Here is a 10,922-nt window from a genome sequence, read left to right on the forward strand (position 1 = left end):
TCGGCCCTGTGAAGGTTCTGTGCCCCAGTGTAGGGGAATGTCAGGGCCAGAAAGTGGGAGAGGGTGGGCGGGGGTGGCAGGCATAGGGAAGTGGGAGGCAACAGGGGTTTGTTTTTGTCGTTTTTGTTTGTTTCTTTGTTTTTTGGAGGGGAAACTGGGATTGGAGAAATTTACATGTAAATAAAGAAAATATCTAAAAGAAAAAAAAATGGATTTGGTGCCCTGCAAAGAGGACTCTGCCATCCAGCTCTATACAACTATGAACTAACATAGGAGTATTGTTGAGGTATTGGATTTCTCATGCTTGATGTGTATCAGAATAAACTAATATGCTCATATGAATATCAAAAAAAAATAGTTAAAGGCACTTGTATGCCTCTTCTCTGAACAGAGGAACCATAGGCATGTGGGTGGCTGATGGGTGATGATTTTGTGAAGGGAAAGCTTTGAAATGGCCAAGGTAGCTTAAGCCAATGTGAGCTTGAGATCTCTTCCAAGCTAGAATACATTCTCCTGTTACAGATCAATTGAAAAAGCTGTATTCTAGGAAATCAGAATCACCTCCTCCTCCTCCTCCTCCTCCTCCTCCTCCTCCTCCTCCTCCTCCTCCTCCTCCTTCTTCTCACAACACATGGTCTCATTATGTAGTTCTGGCTGCCCTAGAACTCAATCTGTAGACTAGGCTGGCCTTGAACCTACAGATGTCTGCCTACCCCTGCCTCCGGAGTGTTAAGATTAAAGGTATGAGCCACTACTCCTGACTTGAATCACACAATTTCAAACCTCTGCCATACATATGTAAAGTGTAAAAATTTTCAAGACAGTATTTTGATCATAGTAGCAAAAGTCTAACATACACTGAATTAAAAGCTCTTAGTAACTCAAAAGTAGTTTAAAATTGTTTTTTGAATAACACTTGGACCGAAAAAGAAACCAAAAGAATGGCCGAAAATTGTTTTTATAAAACAAGTAGAACATTCATGTTGTTTATAAAGATGAGACACAAAATCCAAGCCATTGTTAGTTCAATATCTGCTTGTTATAAAATAACAAAGTATAAAATGAGTAAACCGTGTACATGCTTTTATAAGGGAAGGATACCTGAGTTTAAAAATAATAAACAATCTACAAGTCTGCATTTGAATAAACCAAGAAGATAGATTTCCACAAGTGACCATGTAAGGGAACTCAAATATGCTATGGTAACGGTGAGTTCTCCTTGTCAACTTGACAAGGACTTGGAGTCACCTAGGAGACACACATCTGGATGTGCCCATGAGGGAGTTTTCAGAGAGCTTTAACAGGAGGGGAAACCTCCCTGAATGGCTACCACTATCTCTCTCATGGCTGGGGCCCAAGCCCGGACAGAGAAGGATGAAGTAGTGAGTTGGTGCCCATCTGAACCCCTCTGTGCTCCCTGACTGTCGATGCAGTGTGACCAGATGCCTATGGTCCCATGATCCCTTGATGCAGTGTGACCAGATGCCTATGGTCCCATGATCCCATGGCCCCCACTGAAATCTGCCCCACTCCCCAGGGTGGAAAGGTCCCTTCAAATCAAAACAAATCAAAATGAAACCTGCACAAACCTAATAAAACTATCAGCTATGGAAAAATGCCAATCAGCAGCTTTGGAAAGAACCTGATTCCTCAGGGGACACAGGTTGAGGCTGTGCCATTTAAACTTTTATTGGGCACAGAGGAGGTCAGCAGCTGAACATCTCCTACCCAGCTATAGACTAGTCCAGGACAAGGGAGACCATCTTCCCCAAAACCTGTTTAGTGGGGATGGGACAGCAGTGGAGGCTGGCCATCTTGCTGATAGTGGTCACCACTGTCACATCACCTACCTCTCTCTGGTGTCAACAAGCCCTCGGCTAGTTAGGATCAAGATTGTTGAGTCACATTCAGTAACCTTGTCTCTTGATGTCTGTTAATAAGTCCATATCTTCTCCCATATCAGAGGCAAGACTCTGTTCATGCCACACTTTCCCAATCATTGTGAGCAAATCTAGGCACAGAGAACTGTAGGTATTCACCCTGCCACCCTCGGGTGATGCTATGAGGAGCCTTGAAGGGATGGGAGCCAGAAGCTGAGGGTTTGGGGGAAATGTTAGAGCCAAAGAGAAGCCCGGATACAGGCTTGTGTTCAGGACAATGGGAGTGTTGATGACCTCAGACCTGATGTTGGGAAGCATCCACAGAATGTCCACATTTCTTTTAGGTAGAGACTGGAAGTTTGATGGTGTTTGTGTCGGTGTGAAGCATTGCTGAAGTGGATTGAAGGCATTAGGAGCCATAGGGCCTTTGAAGGGTCAGATTCAGGAAAATAGTAGACTTGTTGGTGGCACATGAATTGATGCCAAGCTCCGTTTCTGTGACTGGGTATACTGTTCAGTAAGGACCACGAGACCCCATGGAAAGGACTCTCCTGAATACCAGTCTGAACAATTCTCTGGTAAGTAGTGGAATGGAAGACCCTATTTCTGGTATCTTGTTAGACTGGTTCTTGGTGTAGCTGATAAGAGACTCAGTTCACCTATGAGACTAGTCTGAGTTTATTAAGTAATCTACCAGGTAACTCTCTCCCAGGGAGCCCCAAACCACTCAGGCAGACTGTGCCTAAAGAACACACCTAAATTCCCACAAGCAGGTTTCTTCCATCTAACTACAGTTCCCGGTCCCTGTAGTGTTTCTTCTCTCCTTGAGAAGCACATCCTAGCGTTCCTTCTTCACAAACTTCTTCTAAAACTCGTAGAGCAGAGCGGAGGTTTGGGGAGGGGAGATCTTGCTACCAGTGAGTAAAAGCAGGTTTTTCACCAAGTCCCTGAAGAGCAGAGAGACCTCGCGTTCAGAAAAATCGCGGAGCCAGTTGCATCCTAAGCCGTCCAAAAGAAGTCCTGAGAGGCTCTCCACATCCCAGGGACATCCCACGGCCAGTTCTTCCACTGGTCCTCTTGCTGTCTCAAGAGCTCCTGGTCGCCACGCAACAATGAAGCGTGGGCGGTCCCAGCAGCCTCATTTGCATGCTGCCGAGGCTCGACCAATGGGCTGCGTTGGGGCCTCGAAACACGGTGTTGCTATCTGCGCGCGCGCGTGTGTGCCAGTGTGACAGCGCCGTGGCCGTGGCCGTGGCCGTGGGGCGCGCGGGGACCGCCCGGGGTGCCCGCTCCGCTCAGCGTCGCGGCCGCGTGGCCCGACGGAGCCCCGAGACCACCCCCGGGCGGGGCGCCGCCGCGATGTCGGTGGCTGGGCTCAAGAAGCAGTTCCACAAAGCCAGCCAGGTAGGGAGGCGCGCGCGAGGGGTTTTTGGAGGCGACGTCCGCTAGGGGTTGCGGGCCATGGACTCGGGGTCTCCGTCGGCCTCCTTCGGGCTGGGTTTCTGGTCGCCTAGGAAGGCGCGGGGGCGGGTAGCGGTCGCGCGCTCTGGGCTGCGCGTGTTAGTGCCTCCTCCCCCGAGTCTCGGGTCTCCCGCTGCGCCCTGGCGGTTGTAAATCTGAGCAGTTCGGCTGGCAAGGGATCGGAGGTGTTGGGCTTGGGGATGAGCGTCCGAAGGAGAGCCTTCGGGACCAAGACCGTGGTAGGCCTCCCTCCTGCCCCGGAATCTCCAGTCTGTCCGTTGGGACCCCCCCATCCCCCGCCCCCAGGACACTGTTCTTGCCCCATGGCTGGGGCCTCGCAGTTTGGCTTTGCCGGGGTTGGGGATCATCGCTCTAGTCCTTCCCTTGCCGGCCGTCTTCATTGGGTTGGTTCGAGGTTGGCTACAGGCTCTTGCTCTCAAAGAGATAGTGTGACGAGGAGACCCAAAACACACACGTAAACAAACCGAACTAGACACGCCTCCGCGGAAGAGGATGGCAGGTGACTCAGTAGGGTCTTCATGGGAAGCTTCCAGGAGGTGAAGACAGGGCATTTGGGGATTAAGCTTGATAAAGATCGTGGCTATGGACTATTATAGGAGAAGGAGGGCTTTCTGAGCAGAGGAAGCTGGAAACAGAGACACAGGAAAGTAAGTGTGTGTGTGTGTGTGTGTGTGTGTGTGTATGTATCACAAGTAAATTTGCTTTCTAACATTATACTCTTACAGCAATGGTAGAGCCTATGTTGTAAAACCTGTTCACCGGCACCTGCGGAATTGTTGCCCTGCCCCCATTTCCTTCCCAGCCTCAGTTTTGCTATAACCCAGGTGGACAGATTGCATCTGGAGTCCGCATCGGTGGCGATGCCCCACTCATGCTTTTCCCTCATACCGATCTTGAGATTGCAGCTGGCCTTAGAAAATTCTTTTTTTCTATTCCAGGCGGAAAGACACTGCTACTCCCTCAGTCACAGCTGGTCCACAAGGAAACTAAGTGATGCTGTTCTCAGTAGGGGACGCAGGGCGGACAGTGATGCTATTCAGGGTGATAGGAATCCTGGAGGAGGGGCATGCTGGGTGAGAGCAGGGATGGTGGATTTGCTGTTGGATCTAAAGTACTTACACAAGTCTGTGGGGTATTTCAGTTGTCATTGGCCTTTGGGCCATTGGCATATCCTACTCTGGAGTGTGCAAGTAGTGATTTGGGGGAAATTCTAATTAAAATGGACATTTTCAAAAGGGAGAGCTGAGGCTAGTGGAGTCACACACAGTAGTATATAAAGAGAAACTCTAGGGGGCGCTACACTCACCCCAGGCGCTGGCCACATTTGGACAGTGCTTAGCCCAGTGCTTGCTGAGCACTGAGTACTCCATAAATGTATGTGTAATAAATGGACAGTAGTGAGGTTCAGAAGGAATAACTGCTCTCACAAGATCATGGTGGGGGTTGAGGGGGGAGTCGAGTCATACAGAGGGTGGGTCAGCTGTCAGCATCTGCTTCTTTGGTAATGCCAGGAGACCCAGAGTGTCTGTGGGCAAGGCCATGCTTGAGTAACTGCCTGCCATGCTTGTGACATTGTCTTGCTCAGCTCCAGCAGGAAACGACGCCCTTGGTTTTACACATGTGCGCGTGCACTCACACACACACACACACACACACACACACACACACACACACACACACACACCACTTCTTGGATATAGACTTTAGAGGAGCAGTCTGTGATCACCCAGACTGAGCCCTTAGGCCCTTCAGGATGGCTTCTGACCATAGAGCAAAGTAGCGGTTGAAATCCTTGGATGTTATTGGAGTTGGGGAAATAACACTGTGACAAGAGGCTTGGTTCTATTCTTTATAACCAACCAAATCAAACTACCAGGAGACCTTCCAGGGATCATCATTGTCCTTGGGGCGGGTGTGTTCCTACCTAGGCTCTAAACCTTTCCTTCCTACCTCTGAAGTCATCCATACTTCATTTGAAAAGAATGAAGAAATTACATACTCTCTGGACTTACCAACATTGTGTGGTTAAAGTACCCGACAGAAAAGTTTCAAACCTGTTCTATATATTTCCATACTCCCCGCTCTTCTCTCTCCCACTTCCAGGTCTTATATAGCCCAGTCTAGCTCCAGGCCAGCTCCACAGCCAAGCATGATGGTAAGCAGGAGCAGTTTGCACAGTTTAGGCTGTGCTGAGGACTGGACCCAGGGCTTCGCACATGCTCGGCAAGCACTCTCTGGTCTGAGCGGCATCTCCACTCTCAGACCTCTACAAGTCTTTCTTAGAAGTTATGCAGTACAACCAGTTTGGAGAAATTAGGTTTTGTTTAATTTAATACAAGGGAGCAGAGTAATAAAAAATCCCAGATGTTCTCAAACAGCATTTTCACAGCGGGCTTTAATTCACTTGGAGCTTTCCCGGGGCAGGGAAAGGGAGTCCCGAATGACATCAGTGGCTAATAATTCCCAGGGATTCAAGGCTGGCTCCTTGCCATGATCAGTTCTGCAACCTTGGAAATGTGACTTAAAGCAACTGGGCCTCCTTGGCTTTCTCTCTGCATGATGAACGAGAGGATTCAGAGGTCAGGTCCCTGTGATAAACTTGATCGTGCAATGTCTGCAAAACTCTTGAGTGTACTAAAAAACATTGGACTGTGTGCTTTTAATTTTTAAAAGCTGTGTGTGTGTGTGTGTGTGTGTGTGTGCGCGCGCGCACGTGCGCGCGTGCGAGCCCGCTATGTAGTGTGTGGGTGCCTGAGGAGGCCAGAAGGGAGCATTGGATCCCCTGGAGTTAGGTAGGATTCTAGGTGGTTGTGAACCATCCAGTGTGATTACTAAGGACTGAGCACTGTATGTACTGTGCCCACTGCACTAGAAGAGCAGAGAGATTTTTAATCATAGAACCATCTCTCCAGTTCCTTGATTGTACACATTAAATAAGCTGCATTGTATGTACACTTGCACACACACATACACACACACACATGCATACACGTACCCACACATGCACACACAAGCATGTACACACATGCATAAAGGAGAGAGACCATCCATCTGTCTAGACTGTGTGTGTTTGTACCTCAGTTCTGAAATTCTTAAATTTACTTAAAATGTTTCAGAGAAAGACAAAGACAATAGGGACCTTTTACAAGTAGGGGAGTCTGGACCATGGCAGGGTACAATGATTGAATGCCCCGGCTCCCTGCTCCTCATTTCCTAATCCTTTCTCTGTCATTGAGGAACAGAGAGCCCTTCGCTTCCCAGAAGATGAGCTGTCAGCCCTGGAGATGATGCCTCATTGTGCCAGGTTTCTTGAGTTTGTCACTAAACACTTTTAAAACTCTTCACTGAAGTTTTAAATAGAACCAGTTGTTCTGCTGCAGGGATGTGAGTGGAGCTGGTGCAAGGAAATGCGAAGAGTTCGGAGCTGCCATTGTGGCTTCTTGCTAAGTACAACACATGAGCAATAAAGATATGCTCTGGTAGTGCATCTGTGCGGTTGTTCACTGAATCACACTGGCCCTGCTTATTTCATAGTACCTTCTCTTGACACAGTCACTGGAGATGAGGGAGGCCCAGCCCCTACTGTTGATGGGTGTTCAGGCCTGGTTGCTCTACTAACAGACATATTCTTTTCATTCCAGGACCTTCTGACCTCCTAGGGGCTTGAGTCATAGTCCCATGAAAGTCCAGGAACCAGTTATCATTTCTTGTCTCTCCCTCTCCTGAGCCTTGTAGGCCCCATGTTGAATTTACTTCTTTGTGCTTTTATGTGGACCTAACACCATAGTAGGAGATGAGGAAGCCCTTAAGTTAGCTTTTTTGGTACCTTATTCTTTCTCTTTTAATGCATCAAGTTCAAAAAGGCTGAGGGTCCATAAGGGTCCATCTGTCCCTGACATATCCCCCTGCAGACACTGCCTGTGCAGGCTGGCCATTTATGGGCAGATGCTTCAGGGGACGATGGCCCTGGTGAGTGATGAGATTTTCAAGGGAGACAATGAATGTCTTTTGTTTCACTTTCTCATTAGAGAAAAATATAAAAATGCACTTTGCAAAATCCATAATGATTTATTTTTGTCTCTTAGATACATTGGAAAATATATTGAAGATAAAACAGTCTTACTGTCTTTTCACACAGACCGTTTGACAAATTAATCCATAAATCTGAGGACTTTGCTTTAAAAGCCGGGGTCCTAGTGTAGATGTCCAAACCAAATTGATTAGGAGTTTTTTTTTTTTAAATAATTGAAAGATCCAATATAACTCAAACTTTTTTTTTTTTTACATTTTCTTCTATGAAGTAAAAATATAACCCAGGGTGTCCTTTGGGATTTAACTTTAAGGCACACTGGAAATCAGAGTTTCTCCCTGGTTAGATGAGCTTTTTAGCTTTATTAAGTACATTGAATGCATATTTTCCAACACTAAGTATGTGGAGGGGTGTGTGCCATGTGGGGACATGATGGCCCAGAAAATAAAGTCGTTAGTAGACAGAATGGATACAATACTTTATTGAGATGAGTGTCAGGCAAACATATTGTGGATGTTGGAACTCAGCAGAGTGTGGGCAATTAGACTGTGTGCACCTCAGCATTCCTGACACCTGGAAGTGCCACGTTGGGAGCGCTTCATCCTGGAGCTGCTGCTAGACTCCTGCTGGTCCAGTGCCCCTCTGAAGCAGCCTCTCATTGGCCCTTCCTTTGTAGCTGCCCAGCTCCTCACAGGCAGACTGCTGTGCCCTCAGGCCTTCAGGCCGCTCATGGTGGTGTCTTTCACACAGCTCCCCATTCTCTTTCCTTTTCAGTTTCATGCAATCCAGTGTGGTCCCTAAGTCTTTATATAGGTGAGGATGACCTTGAACTTCTGACCCTCACCTCCATAGTGCTGGGATTATAGGCATACACCATCTTGCATGGCCCCAGAAGACCCCTTCTTCAGTAATGACTCTTGTTGCTTTCCAAGATTGCTCTCTGCCATGTCGTCCATCGTCCGTAGCAGAGCTGTGGCTGTTTCAGGCTCTGTGACTTGGGTCCTCCCTGGTGAATCTGATATGTGAGTCATAGCTCCTCATTCGTGTCTCTGCTCTGGGCCACGCTTCAGTAGTCCAGAGGTCCTGTTTGCTTATGTGTGGGTGTTTTTCTGCTTCTCTTGGTGTAACCAGGAACAAAATACAGGTGGCTAGTTGCTCCACAGTGCTTCCAAAACCTGTCATTTTCATTGTTGAAGGGGCTTTGGTCCTGTAGCTGCATTTCCACATTTCTTTTCTCTTGAGTCATTCTTATCAACATGTAGATATGAGTTCTCCTCTCTCAAAAAAAAAAAAAAGAGAAAAATCCTGCTTTGGCCGAGCCCCTCCCTCACCTCTCTTTGTACCCTCTCTCTTAGATTCTGCCACACAGTTTCTTTTCAGCCCATTCCAACCGAGTCTTCTCCTGTGCTTTGAGGTCATGTGTGTTTTGGTCTTAAGTGTCCTTTAGTCTGATAGCCACTTGCACACTGGAACTCTGCAGCATTTGACCAGTTGCCTAAGGATAGCACCTGCCAGAGTTTCTCCAAGTTCAATCAGCTAGCTGCTCCTCTAGTCTCCTTTAATAGCTCTCCATCCCTCGACTGCACAGTCGATATGCTCCTGTGCTCCGGCTCCTGTTTCTAGACTTGGACTCCTTCAAGGAAGCTTGCCCACATTTAAATACAGTATGTCCTCTGATGAATCGCAACATGGTATTTTTGGTTTAGACATAAATCAGTGCTACCTTTCCTCTCGGATATTAGAGTTGAGATGGGCAAATGGGAGCTTTTGTCTGTGTCTTCTTGCATTTCTCTACTGGTGATCTCAGACGTCTGCTTGGTCTCTTAAGTAAAACAAAGTGAAATGCATCACATGAGTTTATTGGTGTGCTCTTCCTTCTGGCTTTGCTCTGAACATGTATCCTCAGTTTAATGGCTGTTCTTCATCACTGCTGATGCTGATCGGCTGATCTGCTTTGGTCACTTTCCCTACCCCCCAACCCCATGGCTGCACTAGCTTCCTAACACATCGTTAGACCTCTGTATCTGCCCTCCTACACACATCTGTTCATTCACAGTGCCAGGATGCTCTTCCAAAGATACAGCTCAAGAAAGCAAAAGATTAAAAAAGCTGGAGAAGACAGGAAGTTATCTGTTGTTGATGGGAATAGAACAGTGTGGAACTCTGTGTTATCCAGCTAGTCCCCTTCTAGGCATATAACTCACTTAAGAGCCGAAGAGCAACCTGCACATCTGTGCTTATTGTGGCATTAGTCATAAGAGCTGCAGAATCAACCTAGGTGCTTTTCAGTGGGTGGATGGATAAAGAAAGTGTGACACACAATGGATTATTTCACAGCCACAAAGAAATAAAATCCTGTTAACTGTATATATATAAAAAAGACATAACTGCAGCATATTTTGTTAAGTGAAATAGAAAAGCAAGTTCATGCTGTATCTGTTGAAATACCATAAAAACTCCATGAATATGTTCAGTTAATATATACTATAACAAAAATGTCTTTAAGGCCATGTTAGTCTAGTGACATGTCTTCATTGGCTTCTATATGAATATAAAAATAAAGCAAATTTAAAATGTCAGTTTTCACTCTGGTAATTTCTTTGCTCTTATGTCTGTCTGATATTAATTTAGCTAATCAGCTTTGGTTTGATTTCAGCCTGACTATAGTCCAATATTTGAAGTATGTTGCTTGGTCAAAGTGCAGTCAGATTTTGTGTTGGTTGTTTTGCGCTGACAAAATACCCAGTAGAGACTATTCAAGGAAGGAAAGGTTAATCTTTGGCTCACAGTTTCAGAGAGAGTTCAGTTCGTCATAGGGGAAGAGCATGGTGGTAGGAATGGTTCCTTCTATAGTGGTAGGAGCAGTGGAAGGCAGACACTCACATGGTGCTAGCTAGGAGCAGGTCCCGAACCCAAGATGAATGGCACTTTCAAAGACAAAAGCCCCCAGTGACCCATTTCTATCAGCCTGGCCTGACCTCCTAAAGTTGCCATAGCATTCCAAACAACACTGCAATTTTGGGGTAAAGTATTCAAAACTGAGGGGAACATTCAGATTCAAATCCTAACTGCCATGCTTCATTAATCCCTTCTTCCAGTCTGCTCTTTAAGTGTTAAATTTAGGCCATTTACATTTAATGTAGTTTTTTACATGTTTTGGCTAAAGGTTGCCATTTTACTTATTTTTATTTGTTGACTCTGTTTTGAATTTCTTTTCTTTTTTACTTCACCTTTCTCTGTGTTAAAGTTTATTTGAATTCTTTGTGGTGTTTTCATGTGGATATTTTTGTATAGATTGTAATGGCTATTCTAAAGGTAAACAACTATCACAGTATACCAATATTGTCATTTTAACAGTTAAAGTGAATATAGAAACTTACTTCCCTTTATTTCCCATCTCTTCCTGATTTACAGTATTATTACATTAATTACACCCCTTCTATTCAAGTGGAACACATGAAGCACTGTTATAATTTGTTCTTTAACCATCAAAAGTCATTTAAAAAGCTCAAGACGAGAAGCAATTTTTT

General features: G+C 46.0%; 1 protein-coding gene across 5 annotated transcripts in view; it reads left to right on the plus strand.

Annotated features, from left to right (window-relative positions):
* The first annotated feature begins 3,063 nt into the window (after window positions 1-3,063).
* Window positions 3,064-10,922, plus strand: part of Sh3gl3 (SH3 domain containing GRB2 like 3, endophilin A3) — a 124,960-nt gene continuing 117,101 nt past the window's right edge. For 2 of the 5 annotated variants that reach the window (XM_031387202.1, XM_031387205.1), the window contains exon 1: window positions 3,064-3,284. In XM_031387202.1, the coding sequence (XP_031243062.1) occupies window positions 3,240-3,284 (45 nt within the window). In that variant the 5' untranslated portion in view covers window positions 3,064-3,239. Of the gene's footprint in view, window positions 3,285-3,429; window positions 3,581-10,922 lie in introns of those variants that run through there. The other 3 variants (XR_004123200.1, XM_031387204.1, XM_031387203.1) reach the window with 2 other exon arrangements.

Source organism: Mastomys coucha, unplaced genomic scaffold, assembly GCF_008632895.1.
Source record: "Mastomys coucha isolate ucsf_1 unplaced genomic scaffold, UCSF_Mcou_1 pScaffold21, whole genome shotgun sequence".
NCBI lineage: Eukaryota > Metazoa > Chordata > Mammalia > Rodentia > Muridae > Mastomys > Mastomys coucha.